The sequence below is a fragment of the Erythrolamprus reginae genome, chromosome 2 (assembly GCF_031021105.1).
Source record: "Erythrolamprus reginae isolate rEryReg1 chromosome 2, rEryReg1.hap1, whole genome shotgun sequence".
In the NCBI taxonomy this organism is placed as follows: domain Eukaryota; kingdom Metazoa; phylum Chordata; class Lepidosauria; order Squamata; family Dipsadidae; genus Erythrolamprus; species Erythrolamprus reginae.
In genome coordinates, this window is record NC_091951.1 from 125,255,345 (window position 1) to 125,270,740 (window position 15,396).

The 15,396-nt window shown below is 39.8% G+C and overlaps 1 protein-coding gene across 2 annotated transcripts in view; it reads right to left on the bottom strand.

Annotated features, from left to right (window-relative positions):
- The window catches only part of SH3PXD2B (SH3 and PX domains 2B), a 151,632-nt gene that overhangs the window by 102,106 nt on the left and 34,130 nt on the right, over window positions 1-15,396 (bottom strand). For both annotated transcript variants that reach the window (XM_070739409.1, XM_070739407.1), the window contains exon 2: window positions 7,680-7,760. In XM_070739409.1, coding sequence (XP_070595510.1) covers window positions 7,680-7,760 — 81 coding nt within the window. The remainder of the gene's footprint in view (window positions 1-7,679; window positions 7,761-15,396) is intronic.

Here is a 15,396-nt window from a genome sequence, read left to right on the forward strand (position 1 = left end):
ATACTCTAACATGTTCAAAGTTATTCTAGTATTGTACCTTATTTGTCTATCAGGCAGAAAGCCATTCTGTTCTGGATGGATTGTCTTATTTAGTATTTTTTTCAGTCTTTCTGCTGTAATTGACATGTACAGTTTGTAATCAGCATTTAGCAAAGATATTGGTCTATAGCTTTTAATCTGATCTGGATCTGCACCTTCTTTATGTATCAATGTTATATTGGCTTCTTGCCATAATAAGGGATATATGGCATTTTTTAACGTGTTATTGTAAATTCCTAATAATAAATCTCCTGTTATATGTAGCGTTGCTTTATAAAATTCAATTGGGAATCCATCTGGTCCAGGGGGTTTGTTATTATTCTGTCTCACGATTACTTGTTCTAACTCTTCCCTAGTTATTTCTTTGTTTAAAATTTCTTTATCTTCTTTACTTATTGGTTTAATATTTGAGTCTTCTAAATATTTTAATATATCTTCTTCTCTAATATTATCTTTATCAAGTTCTTTAGAACCATTAGTAAACTGCTGGTGATATCACATAGCCGGTTCGGTTGGTGCTGGTCCATGGTGCCGCCATCTTGGATTTTTTAAAAAAATATTTTCAGGGAAGGGATGCACACAAAATGTGCACTTCCATCGTGATGCAAACTGGTGGAGAAGGCAAGTAAAACCCACCCTTTTTTTCCCCCCTACTCAAAAATGAAACCCCCCAGTTACACTAGATAAACTCAGGGCACTCCTCAAAAATATTGTGATAGAAATAAAAGTCCCAATGACTCAAGTGAATCATTGAAAGATCACTAAAACAATTATTACCCAACTTGGAAATTTTATTTCATAACTGTTCTTTCCCATTACCCAAATACCTCCTCAAAAGGAACCATGTGCAATTTAGTTTGCTTACTCAATGTGACCATGACGTAATTTGCAATTCAGGAAATGAGTAAATTAAATAGTTTAACACCACTTACATTTATCATATTTGCAACTGCATGCTCATCTTGGATCTTTATCTGTACTAGCAGTTACCTAACAGTCACAAATGCATCAACTAGCATGTTTGCTACCAGTTCAAAACAATCCATATCTGACAACTGTAATTACAACTTGCAGCTTTTTGGAAGTGGTTTACCTTTGCCTCTTTCCTCGTAGGGCTGAGAGAAAGAGACTAGCCCAAGTAGTTAGTGCATGAGTGTGAAACTCAAGGCATCACATTGCCATCACGTGATGTTTTGTTATGCTTTTCCCATTCGCGGAGCTGGGGTGGGTGTGGCCTGCACATGAAACATCCGGCCCATGGGCCTCCAGTTTGACACCCCCAAGTTAGTGGCTTTGTGACTAAGACAGGACCAGGGGTGGGATGGGGGGAACACAGTAGGGTAGCAAAAATAGAGCTCCACCCCTGAGCACCCAATTTTTACTGAAAGATGTTGAAAGAAAATGCAGGGTGTTCTGCACAAGCTACGCCCACAGTGTGGTAGTAAAAAATTTGGTAGCCCTTCACTGGACAGGACTAGAGTTCCCTGTTTCTAGCTTCATGCTTTAACCACTATACCAGGTTATGTAAAACTAATCCAATGCAATGCAATGAAATTATACAAATTGAACAACTTTCACATTTTTTGCCATAATAGTGTTGCACTGACTGAAAAGCCTGTTAGAAATAGAGGCACTTCATACTATTTTGTTGTATTATATTTTTCTAAGCAATTAATAAAAAAAAATGTCACCGACCCTGCCTTATAACATATAGTCTGGGCATATGTAAGCTTGTTGCTACTATCAGTCATGTCTGGAATTGTATTCTGTATTCTGTTTAGCAAAAATGTTTCACTGCTGTGTTAAAGATTATAATCTGTAAGTGGTTAATGCGTTCTCCAAAAATGGTCCTGACTAACAAAAGACATATGCTCCTTTCTTTATTCTTCTAAGCTCTTGGGGTAGCAATATACCCAGAGCTTCTACTCTATCACCAAAATGATTTACTTAGATCAGCAAAAATGAATGGTGCTGAGCATATAAAGTCATTAATAAATTCTTTGAAAGCTTTGCGTTTTTCACTTTAAAGTCTTTTGACATCTCACAAGAGCCATGCAGAAATTTTTCTTCTTTTACATGAATCTGCTGATTTGGCATCTCCAATTTAATAGTTTTTCAATATGCATTTCTTCGAAACAATGAAAATTGTCGTCCTATGCTATTTATTCAAAATGGGTCAGATGTTGTGGCTGTGTGAAAGCTTTTACATATAAAGCAGCATACCAGACCACATAAATCAGCATTTTAGCATTCGGCAAAATCAAAACTGTTTGTATCTTGTCTTGACATGTCACTGGTATGCTCATGCATATACATCCCAAAAGACACACGTCTAAAATGTTTGTATAGATAGGATTCTTACAAATAGTTACTGATTATCTCTTCTGCTAATAAAGGAATATCAAAACCATCACTTCTTTTTGAATACCATTTCTGAAAGTTAACAAATCTCTGACTTACCACTTAGTAAACAAAAATTGGTGTAACGTAATAGCTTTCATAGTAAACTGCAGTGTTGATTGAAATCAGATAATAGAAAATAAGATATAGGCTTCTTGAAGATTAATAACATAATTTAAGCATTATTTCTAGTCAATGCATACCTATAATTATAGAGTAAATATTCAGTAAATAGGTTAATGGGGTGCTAACTTATTTTCTTTAAATCTGAGATATTAACAATAAGATCTTGCAACCTTAATGGGGTGCTAACTTGAAACCTTAATGAGGTGCTAACTTATTTTCTTCAAATCTGAGATATTAACAATAAGATCTTGCAACCTTTCTAAGCAATTAATAAAAAAAATGTCACCGACCCTGCCTTATAACATATAGTCTGGGCATATGTAAGCTTGTTGCTACTGTCACTCATGTCTGGAATTGTATTCTGTATTCTGTTTAGCAAAAATGTTTTACTGCTGTGTTAAAGATTATAATCTGTAAGTGGTTAATGCGTTCTCCAAAAATGGTCCTGACTAACAAAAGACATATGACAGACCTGATTCTGTCAAAAATGGCGAGGTTCAGCTTTTCTGACTGTTTTTTTTTTAATTAAGCGGTTGTATAGTGATTGGGACATTAGGTCCGATTTGAATTTTTCCCTTCAACTTGAAACCATAAGAATGGACAAGCATTGTTTGTTATATGTCTCTAATAATTCATCCTTTACTCTAAAAGTATATTTTATCACTTCTTGAGGGAATGAAGATAGACAGAAAATTAAATTGGGAATTCTGAAGGTATCCTGTCTTCCAATTTGCACGGCCTGTGTTTCAATATTGTATTCTTTCTAGTGTACACCCAGTTAGTGTTGAATTTTTATCACATGATCTACAGGATTAGGAAGCAAACCTCTTACTACAGATTTATTCTGCAAGGCTGAAAGAGATAAACTAGTTACAGCTGGAGAAAGCAACAGAGAGAAGCAATTGTTTACTTCCCAGTCTGTACTACAGTCCTGTGATTATCTGGTGGCCTTCCATCTATGCCAGAGGTCTTCAAACCTGGCAACTTTAAGACTTGTGGACTTCAACTCCCAGAATTCTCCAGCTAGAATTCTGGAAGTTGAAATCCACAAGTTGCTGAGCTTGAGGACCCCTGATCTATGCACTCTAACAAGCCCAACACAATTTTTTCCATGCTCGGCTATGATTGGCTGGCATCAAAATTACATCCCCTGCATTGACTCCCCTGCATTTGGGGACTATATTAATTGATAACAATTCCTTATTAAAAAGTTAAATATTGTAGATATCAATGGCAAATATACAGTGGTACCTCTACTTAAGAACGCCTCTACTTAAGAACTTTTCTAGATAAGAACCAGGTGTTCAAGATTTTTTTGTCTCTACTTAAGAACCATTTTCTACTTAAGAACCCGAGCCCGGAAAAATTTCCCAGGAAATTTGAGAGTGGCATGAAGGCCCCACCAGTTTTCTGCCATTCCCCCTTTAATCCCACCGATCTCGGGCTTTTCTGGGCTGCCAGAGGAGCCTTTCGTTGATGCTTAAAGAGGCTTTTGCAGCCCAGAGCAAACAGAGCATTTTCCTTTCTCTGGGTGTTTGGAGAGGGAATAAACCACTTCACTGTGGTGACTCCCTCATGCTGCCTCCCATATTACCCAGCACGAGGTTGCCTCCCGGAGCATCTGGGCGCGGAAAGGCAAAAGGGGGCAGTTCGCCCCGGCTGAATCAACTTGGCTTCAGCCAAACCGAGAAGTCACCACAGTGAAGGAAAGGCGCTGGCTACAAAGCGAGCTAGCGAGAGGAGAGCCTGTCAGCATGGGAAAGAAGAGGCAGCACGTAGCAGCAGCAGCAGCAGCCTTTCAGTCAAAGGAATGTGAGGTTCCCCCCTCTCACCCGCCTGGGTTTCTCTCTCTGGTGCAGTGCCTCTTTTTTTTAAGCCTTAAAGTTTTGGATTTTTTTTATTCCCCTCACCTCACCTTCTTCCTTCGGCAGTGACTGTCCTCCTCCTCTTCTTCCTCCTCCTCCTCCCACCCAAATTCCAAGTTTTTTATTTCTTTCCTAATGGGTCTGCACACATTATTTGCTTTTACATTGATTCCTATGGGAAAAATTACTTCTACTTAAGAACTTTTCTACTTAAGAACCTGGTCACGGAACGAATTAAGCTCTTAAGTAGAGGTACCATTGTATTCTTCTTGCTAACATGCTAATATTAAAACACAGGGAGTCAAGGCGTAGGGATATACAATTCCTATCTGAATTTGGAATGACTAATCTCTCTTCAAGTCTCTCAACATTGCTGTTGTGCCTAGGAGTGTGCCCACAATTGGGACTTTCTTTAAACCAAGTCAATGGCATTTTAGCCTTCCTCCGAGTGAATAGGAGCTCACTTTTTGAATAGTAAGAATTATATGTCATGGGGGGAAGGGAGCATCAGGATTTTAGAGATGCGTAGTGGGGCATAGCCAAAAAAGGGGTTGGGAGATTGATTTAAAGGCTACCATACTGATTTGCCTCTATAACAGCATTCCTTCTCCTATGGCTCTCTTTGTGTTTATGATCATTTCATATTCAAGTTCTTAAGGATTGGGAATCTGAGATTTCCTATGTCTAATGCTGTAAATATAAACTCATCTTTATTGCAGTCAATCACACTGCCAAGGAAAGGATAGCAGCGATAAACAGATTTTGATCTGATCATACGCATCAAACATATTCCACAAGCAAGAGAATTGATGCCCAGAAGGTGCTGAGAGCAGGCTTTTATTTTTCCTCTCCTCATAAGGTTCAGGCTTTTAAGTAGTGACATAACAAACCATTCATGATCTTGGATTTCAAACATTGCTCCAGAGTCATATATCTCTAATGGGTTTCCCTTATGTGCCACTTGCTCACTCTATTTTGGATACTGGCACAATAAGGGGGAATTTCTCAGATAATTCCAAAAAGTAAGACTCAACTGAGAAGTGCATAAAAAGCAGCAGAGATTTTATAGCAAGGCGACTTTCCAACCAGCTTGGCTTATTCTGGGGCCTGGTGGAATGAGTCTTCTGCTAGCTGCCAATGCAGGAAAGCCCTGCATGGACTGAGACCAAAAGCTAGTACTACTAGACTGCAGTACTTTAGAGAAAAGCACCACACTTCGTGAAAATTTGAAGGAATATTAGATATGTCTGCTGCCTTGAGTTCTTTATAAAAATAACAAAAGCAGGTAATAAATAAATAGTGCTTTTAAGTTTGAATTAAATAGCAAAACAGCATTCATCAGTGAGGCATAGCTTCTGCTAGATAAACTACAATCAATAGCTATTGTCCGGAGCAAATAACCAGGAACATTCATTTATTTAAAGTAAGAAGAGTTCATTATTGCTACCTATATGCAAGAAGACAGTAAACTATTGGTCAAAGCTAAAGTGGCCCTGGATAAAGGTCAATGGAATTCATGGGGACGGCTGGATTTGAATCTCTTGTGGCAAAACAATGACTCCAAAATAATGACATATTTAATTCCGCCTTCCAGCTCAGCCACACTTCTACAATTATAATTTGATGCTAAAAAAGTTTTGATTCCTTTAAAATGACTTCTGAAATAATAAAAATATTAATAGATGGCAATGCTTGAACTATATAATGTAAAATAATAAATATTTTTACAAGTGAGCAAGTGTGAGATTTCAGTGATTTTACTTTTTTTTTTACTTCTGTGCGTGTGCAGAAGCAAAGAAATCGGTGAAAATTGCCAAAATTTCACACGTGCAAACATCCTTGCATGAAATTTGGCTTCCTGCACATGTGCAGAAACTGAATCTTGTGCCAACATGCACATGCCTACCCGCTGCTCATGCGTGTGTACGCCCACGCCGGCCTCCATGAGCACACCGGGAGCACCGGCAACAGGCAGCCCTTCACAAGCCAAAACCATTTTCCTTTCAAAATAGTGGTAGTTTCTAAGCTTGGTTGTTTTTCCTTCAGACATTTCATTTCATTACCCATCAGGGTAACATCATCAGAAATGTCTGCAAAAAAACAACCTAGTGCAAAAAAGACAACCCTGAGCCTCAAATATACTCTTCTAATGATTTGTTGTTGTTAGTTGCAAAGTCATGTCCAACCCATCATAACCCCATGGACAACATTCCTCCAAGCCTTCCTGTCCTCTATCACCCCCGAGTCCATTTAAGTTCACACCGACTGCTTCAGTTATTCCATCTAGTCACCTGATTCTCTGCCATCTCCTTCTTCATTTGCGTCATATCTTTTTGCCTTTTGGTATTGCCCATGGGATTTTCATGGCAAAGGTACTGGAGTGGTTTGCTATTTCCTTCTCCAGTGGATCACGTTTTGTCAGAGCTCTGTGCTATGACCTGTCCATCTTGAGTGGCCCTGCACAGCATAGCTCATGGCTTCATTTAGCTACGCAAACCCTTTCAATACAACAAGGCAGTAATCCATGAAGGGGCTTCCATTGATAGTAGCATCTATAATCTCCTGCCTTGCACAAAACAATATTGAGCTCATAATCATTCCTTTGAAGTAACTGAAGAGAAAGTTATCATAACTTATTAATCCAATTTTCCTTTCTATACCAAGACAAAAGTACAATAGAAGAAAATGAAACACGTACCGATTGAAAGCCCAGTAGCAATCAACATGTAGTCAACAGGTTTAATAAAAACCACTAACATTAGTTTCAGTTGTAATTGATAAAGCACTTCCTATTTAGGTTACAAATATGAACATAGTTATGACCTAGTCTAGACCATTGAAAAACATGGGTCAATTGACCCAAGCAGAGTCTTTCTTATCTCTGCTCAGATGTAGATATGATTCTTTGGATTGCTCAGATATGCTTTGATTTTGATTAAAAGTTGGTATTTTAATATTGCTATAACCTACTTAATGCTTTTAGATATTTATAGAAAAGAAATCTCCTGCTAGCCATTACAAAGAAAAAGAAAACAGTAGAATAAAAGTCTGGAGACAAATAGCGTGAACTATTTTTGTTTCAAGTCTAAAATAGCACCCAAGGCAGTAATATTAGGCCTATGGCTGCATGCATGTAAGTATAAATGATGTTGCCTTAAAGATACAGTGTGAGCACAAAATCAAGTAAAATAATATTGCAGCTCCGTGAAATGAAAATTCCAGTCTCTGACAGCAATTTAGAAATCTTACCTGCAGGTCAAAGAACTTGCTGTAGCGTCGATAAATTGCCTCTGTTGAGCCATTGGACCAAGTGACCTTGATAATGTACACCTGCAGGAAAGAAGGCATATGGTTTAGAAATATCAGGTCCAATTGGACAAGTGGATAATTGCGCCATTAAGTGTTCAGTAAGAGGTATTCTAGAATAAATAACCTAGTCCACAGAAGATACCACAAACTGGGCAGCAATTTGCATGGGTTATTTGTACAAAAAGGCCATATGTAGAACCAACTCTGGTATTCACAGCGAAACTGAAAGACATCTGAGTTGAACACAGAGAGCATATAAAATTCAGAGCACATTCCTTGGTCAAATGAATTACTCTATTTTAGTACGTAGATACTTCTTTTTGAACAGATGGGTAGATGGCATCTTCCTTTTCAGACAGAAAATCCTTTTCAGAATGTCAGGATGCACCCAAAATGACTTTATGTCACTTCTAAGCATCTATCACCACAATTTCAGATTGAAGTTGGACTTCAGTAGCACATCTCACATTTGGGAAGATAAGGATTTGGGGGAAGAAGATCTGAAAGTTTGGATTTATTTGCTGCCTATTTGTTCTTGCCTTTTTGTCATTTATTTCTAGTATTAATAGTGGTCCCCCTCATAGCTTAATGGTCAGAACCAAAGATGATTTCTGAGACAGCATGTTTTACTTCTGGTTTCATGATAATGCAACAGATCTATAGAGAGCAGCACATTTTAATCACAATGTTTCTAGTGGGTACTAGGTACATAGTTTATCATTGTGATGGCAAGAGATAATTATTCTGTCACTAATCCAACCCTCCTTTTATTTGAAAACCATAAAGTTGGGGAGAATGTTAGCTGAAGTCTGACTTTTTCTTCCAGCTAAATAAAGCCCCTGCATCTAAAACACTCTTTGACAAAGAACTTTCAATGAAATTATTTAATATAACATAAAGCATGACTAGTGCTTTGTTATCCTTTGTGGTACTGCAGTATTTGTATTCTTGAGTCATATCCAATTCCTGAGGACAGACAATTAAACCTCACAACAGCAATTTTTGTCTTCACATAATCCTAAGAGTGTTAGTGCTATAGAGACTCTGAATGATTCAATTGTCTTTACAGCAGGGAAAAAGAACAGAAGCAATATCAGAGACATGTTTCCATAAGGAAAATTCCCTAAACTAGTTCCCACCCACTTACAGACTCTGCTATCTCGGGTAACTAGGGAGTATTTAGAGATCAAAGACTTTCAGGCTTGGCAATGTTGACCAACATTTGCCTGCTTTTGCTACCCTGTGATTCTGCTGGCTGCCAACAATGCAGCAGTTTGATTTTCATCAGCTCACATTTGCCCCAGCCTTCCATCCTTCTGAAGTCGATAAAATGAGGACCCAGATTATTGGGGGCAATATACTGACTATGTAAACCACTTAGAGGGGCTATAAAGCACTGTGAAGTGGTATATGTCTAAGTGCTATTGCTCTGTCTGTCTGTCTGTCTGTCTATCATCTATCTATCTATCTATCTATCTATCTATCTATCTATCTATCTATCTATCTATCTATCTCTATCTCTATCTCTATCTATCTATCTATCTATCTATCTATCTATCTATCTATCCATCTACCTACCTACCTACCTACCTACCTACCCGCCTACCTATCTCCCTCAAAGGACAGGCTGATTTCTAGCTCAATACTCTATTCATAACCCTCAATTCACATTATCACTTAGGAGAGATAAAAAATGACCAATACTATCAAGCGTCACACATTATAGAGGAAAGAACCTGAAGAGCACAAATAGAAATAGAAAGAGCACTTATACTTATTTACCATTTCAAATTGCTTTAGCGTCCTCTCTAAAGGCTTACGGAGCCAGCATATTTTCCCCAACAATCAGATGTTGCAGAATGCAACAGTGACAATTACTTCCTGTTATCTCTGATGGTGGATCTGATAGGGCACCGTTTATCTTCCCCTATAATACACTCAGCTGAAAGGGAGCCATTTCTGCAAGTACCGAATTTACATTCCAACATATATAGGTTCCTAATTACCAGGAAAACACAGTCTAAATTAGATATCCTCAACTGTGATTTAAAATCAAATGGAATTAAAATTCTAATGATCTCCAGCTAGTGTTTTGTGGCTCAGAATTTGTTGATGCTAGAGTCCCACTTGAGATAGATTGTATTGGATTTTAAAAAACAGTCCTAGTGGATAGCAACATTAAATTCACCCCAGTCACAGAATCTGAGTAGATGATTGAACTGGGGATTTATTCCGGAGGAGAAAGAGGCAGCTGAGCCCAGGTATCATGTGTGAGAGAAAGAGGGTGAAGACGACACCTCCCAAATAGCTTACATAAAATACTGTAGATCCAGACAGTCAAGTCCTCAGTCTGCAAGATTTCCTCTATAGGTGTGAAACAATAAAGAACTCAGCTTGTAAAAACTGCCACGTGTCACTCTTGATTTTGGGCCACATCCATTGTTTTGAATTAGTAACTTTAGAATGTAATGTTTGTCTTTCAGAGACACAAATAAACAATGGGGATTTTGCTACATATTTTTCACATTTAAAATCTGCCCTAAGGGAAAGGAAGGGAAGTTTCCACAAGGGTATATATATTTTCCAGTGCTCACTTTCCAGTAAATTCCTTGGTCTCAGAGGAGCTCCCTGCAACTTTAAGTGTCTGTCCCCCCCCCCCCCCAAAAAAAAACCCATAAGAAAACCAAAGAAAAATAGATTTTTCAAGGCTTTTTCCATGTTCAAGGAGTGGAAGATTCAAATCAGTGACATTTCCAAATTTTAATGGAAAAAGTTTTGTCTTGCCTTGCGAGCCAGGAGAGCCTAATCTTCCACTGATTATTATTCCTGTTGCTGTGTTCTTAAAGGTAGGAACAGAGCATCGCTGAAAATATTCAATGTGGACTGTATGTGTATTAAACCTTAGCCAACCAAGGAAATGTGATATGATCTTTATAAAGTGATCTTTTTCAACTCCACTCCTAACTAAGCCAGGGAAGTGTACAGAGCTTTCACTAAAAGAGTTTGCTGCCTCATTTTTGCCTTTGTTTACTTTTTGTACAAATGTAGCAAACATTTACAGAAGCACCAACATCTCTTTAAACCAGGGGTGGGGAACTAAGGCCTTTTTATGACTTGTGGATTTCAACTCTCCGAATTCTTCAGCCAGCCATGCTGACTCAGGAATTCTGGGAGTTGAAGTCCACAAGTCATAAAGGGGCCATAGTTTCCCACCTCTGCTTTAAACCCTAGACCACTTCTCCTGGCTTGGTCTACGCAGAATCATGTACAAAATGTTTCTGGATTCTAATTGCTTTGAATTTGATTTCCTCTCTCCTTCTTGTGCAAAACTGTTCCTTTAATCATTTCAGGAGACTCTTCAGCTCAGAATGCCCCCAAAGCAATTGGAACAGACAGTTTTGTCCTTGAAACAGCCATTTCACAAAGTGGGACGTTTGAATTCTGAAATGTTTTGCCCACAGCTGGAAAATGAGATGCTCAGGCTTGATTTTTCCAGTTGTATTGCGAAGACAGCACAATCCCTTCTGAATTTCCCATCCAGGAAATGCACTGTACATTTATGCTAGGATATGCAAACTTCACCTTCTGATGCCGTATCTTTGCATTGTTCTACTTTTTTACACCTCTGTTGTACTGCTGCTGTATATCCACCTTTGATCTTTAGGATGTTGTTGATTAAGTTTCTTCCTATAACTTATTCTTTGTTAATGTTTTAGCCCAGTGACGGCAAACCTTTTTTGGTTCACATGCCAAAAGAGCACGCATGCACGTGTCCACACCCATTCCCACTCCCTCACATATGCACACCTTCTGCACTGCCCCTCCACATGCGTACAATCCCCATCTCCGCACATGCGCACAGGCCTCACTGAAGCCTGGGATGGTGAAACCAGAAGTTCAGAAAAACGGACTTTTGATTTGCCCATTGTGTTGTTTTTCGCACTTCAGAACCCACAGGAAAGCTTCCTGAAGCCCCAGAATGCAAAAAAAACAGCACACTAGGCAAATCAGAAGTCCATTTTCCAAACTTCCAGTTTGCCCGTTTGGCGGTTTTTCACACTCCGGGATTTCAGGGAAGCTTCCCTGAAGCCTATGGAGGGCGAAATGGCCTTCCCCAAAGCCAAAAATCAGCTGGCTAACACACTCATGCCTCGTGTGCCCTCCAATATGGCTCTGTGTGCTACCTATGGCACACATGTCATAGGTTCGCCATCATGGTTTTAACCTTTCCACTCACCTAGTCCAAGAACCATTTTCATCCTTATGTATATATAGTGAAGAGCTACCCAAATTTTTACTACCACACTGTGGGTGTGGCTTATGCAGGATGCCCTGCATTTTCTTTCAACATCTTTCAGTGCAAAAGGGGTTCTCTGGGGTGGAGCTTCATTTTCACTACCCCACTGCATTCCACTCCGTCTGGGAAATAGCCCACCCCTGTGTATACAGTGATACCTCATCTTACGATCTTAATTGGTTCCAGGACAAGGTTTGAAAGGTGAAAAGTTTGTAAGACCAAACAATGTTTTCCATAGGAATCAATGGAAAAGCGATTCAAGCATGCAAGCCAAAAACTCACCGCTTTTGTCAGCCGAAGCACCCGTTTTTGAGCTGCTGGGATTCCCCTGAGGCTCCCCTCCATGGGAAACCCCACCTCCATACTTCCGGGTTTTTGCGATGCTGCAGGGGAATTCCAGCAGAGGAATCCCAGCAGCGCAAAAACAGGTGCTTCGCTGGCAACGGTAGTCCGGAGGTGGAGTTTCCAGCGAGGGGAGTCTCAGCAAAATTGCAGCATCGCAAAAACACGGAAGTCCTCAAAACCCCACCTCCGGATTTCCGTGTTTTTGTGATGTTGCGATTTTGCTGAGGCTCCCCTCACTGGGAAACCCCACCTCCGGACTTCTGTTGCCAGTGAAGCACCCGTTTTTGCGCTGCTGGGATTCCTCTGCAGCATTGCAAAAACATGGAAGTCCGGAGGTGGTGTTTCCCATGGAGGGGAGCCTCAGGGGAATCCCAGCAGCGCAAAAACGGGCGCATCACCGGCAACAGAAGTCTGGAGGCGGGGCATCCCAATGGCAGCGGCTTGGGTTTGTAAGGTGAAAATAGTTTGGAAGAAAAGGCAAAAAAATCTTAAACCCCAGGTTTGTATCTAGAAAAGTTTGTATGACGAGGGGTTTGTAAGACGAGGTATCACTGTATTTGAAAACAAAGTATCCATATGGATGTACATCAGGGGTGTCAAACTCAAGGGGTCATATCCTGCCCATGGGGTACTTAGATCTAGCCCACAGGGCCACCCTAGAAACAGCAAAGGCCATCCCACAGTGCCAATGCCAGTGAAAATGTAGCCCGAGAGGACCACATGAGCTCCCCCCAAGTTCCATTTTCACTGGCAGAGAGCTGCAGGATGCCATTGCAGCTAAAAACAGAGCTTAACAGCCCATTTTCACTGATAGAGCTCTTGGGCCACCACAAGCACCCCTGACACAAGTGATGTCGAGTTAATCATACCCACCCTGGCCACACATACCCTGGCTCCTCTATACAGCCCTGATGCGGCTCTCAATGAAATTGAGTTTGACATCCCTGCTGCATAGGCATCAGTTTTTATGTTTGCTTTTCTTTTCTGTTCAATACAATAATAAACCACGATTTGTTTAAAAAATGGTTTAGCAAATAAAACATATGAGCAGGTTTTATGCAACATCAGTCAAACCACATTAGGTTTAATATGGTGCATTGCAAATCCAGCTTTTGTTCCTTAAGGAAAGAAGACAGGAAACATTCTCAAATAAAACAGTTTCTCAATTTCAGGAGAAACAATTGAGCCTTGCTTCTAAAGCACTGCAAACCAAAAAAATAATAATAGAGGAAATACACTTAATTTTTTTTAAAAAAATCCCCATTCCCAAGGGTTCAATTCTTTCCTTTCCCATTTTTTTCTCTGGTGCATGTCTGTATATTGCGAGTGTTTATTTTCCCAGGTTCATTTTCACTGTTCTCAGCTTTAAATAAAACCTGCCCCTAAAAAACGGTTTCCATAAATCTGATTAAAGACTCATGAGAAAGGAAAGGCAGCAACTGATACAGGCTTTCCCAGACCAATGGAATATTCTCATTCCCTCCAGGGCAGTCTGCCAGAGACTATCCATTACTGAAATGCTATCGAATGCTTAGCAAGCCAACCTCCACGGGGGCCAAAGGCCTGCATGATGTCATTACATTGGCTGCTTTGTAACAGGCCTTTCTGTGAACCAAGTGCATCCTGGGATTCCTTTGGAGGGGGAGGGAACCCCCTTTTTCTTTTAGCTAGAGAGTGCCTCAGCACTCTCCAGCATGTTATTGTGAGTTCTTGGAAAGAAATGGCAGGGGAAAAAATGGGAGGGGAGGGCTTTTCTTGAAAGCTCTTCAATTACTGATTCAGTATATATTTCACGCTGGCTGAAATTGTAGGCTGATTCACACCATTGGCATTTTGAGAATTCCATTTGACAAAGGGGGTAGGGTGGGTTAGAAACTAATCACACAATGAGCATTTATTCAAGGATACCAACCACATGCCACATGCACTAGGATGCCTATATATCTCACAAGCTGACCTTCTGATATAGATGAGGACATTGCAATACAAAACACAATACTCATTACGTGCTGGATTACCAGTTTGGCCAATTGTGTGAGCTGGTATTAGGAAAGATCACTAGAATGGCAAAGGAATATGAGTAAATATACAATATTTAATATCTACATATTACCATATAATATGTACAGTATACATATTTACTGTAATAGAAATACAGTCAGATTATTTAAAAGAGGTAATAATTCTAAAGACACGCATTCCTTTCCAATGCACAAATAAACTTTGCACAAAATAATACTAAGCATCTTACATTAGGAGTCTACAACAAAAGATATTTCTTGGTGATAAAGGGTTAAGAAAAAATAGATACGAAAGTAAGACCTATATACAAAAACTGTTAATAACAATACGTTAAAAATAGCTGTGTAATAGGTTGTGAACACAATAAGATATGGAAAACAGATTTGTTACACAAATGTCCAATGTTTTTAAATGTCTTTGGTATACATGTGTATAAATAAAATTTTCTAATAAAATAAAAAAAAAGAGATGAGAAAATGCAGAAATACACTTTGCACAAAAAAATACGAAGCATCTTACACTAGGAGTCTACAATACCTGGTCCATGGACCGGCATTAGTCCGCAGCATGCCATAAACCATGCAGTAGAAATAAATGAAACCCCATCCATGGGATGCAGGCTACCTTTGAAAAGTGTTCGGAAACTTCAGATCGTGCAGAATGCAGCTGCGAGAGCTATCATGGGCTTTTCTAAATACGCCCATGTCACATCAACACTCCGCAGTCTGCATTGGTTGCCGATCAATTTCCGATCACAATTCAAAGTGTTGGTAATGACCTATAAAGCCCTTCATGGCACCGGACCAGAATATCTCCGGGACCGCCTTCTGCCACACGAATCCCAGCGACCAGTTAGGTCCCACAGAGTTGGCCTTCTCCGGGTCCCGTCGACTAAACAATGTCATTTGGCAGGACCCAGGGGAAGAGCCTTCTCTGTGGCGGCCCCGACCCTTTGGAACCAACTCCCCCCAGATATCAGAGTTGCCCCCATCC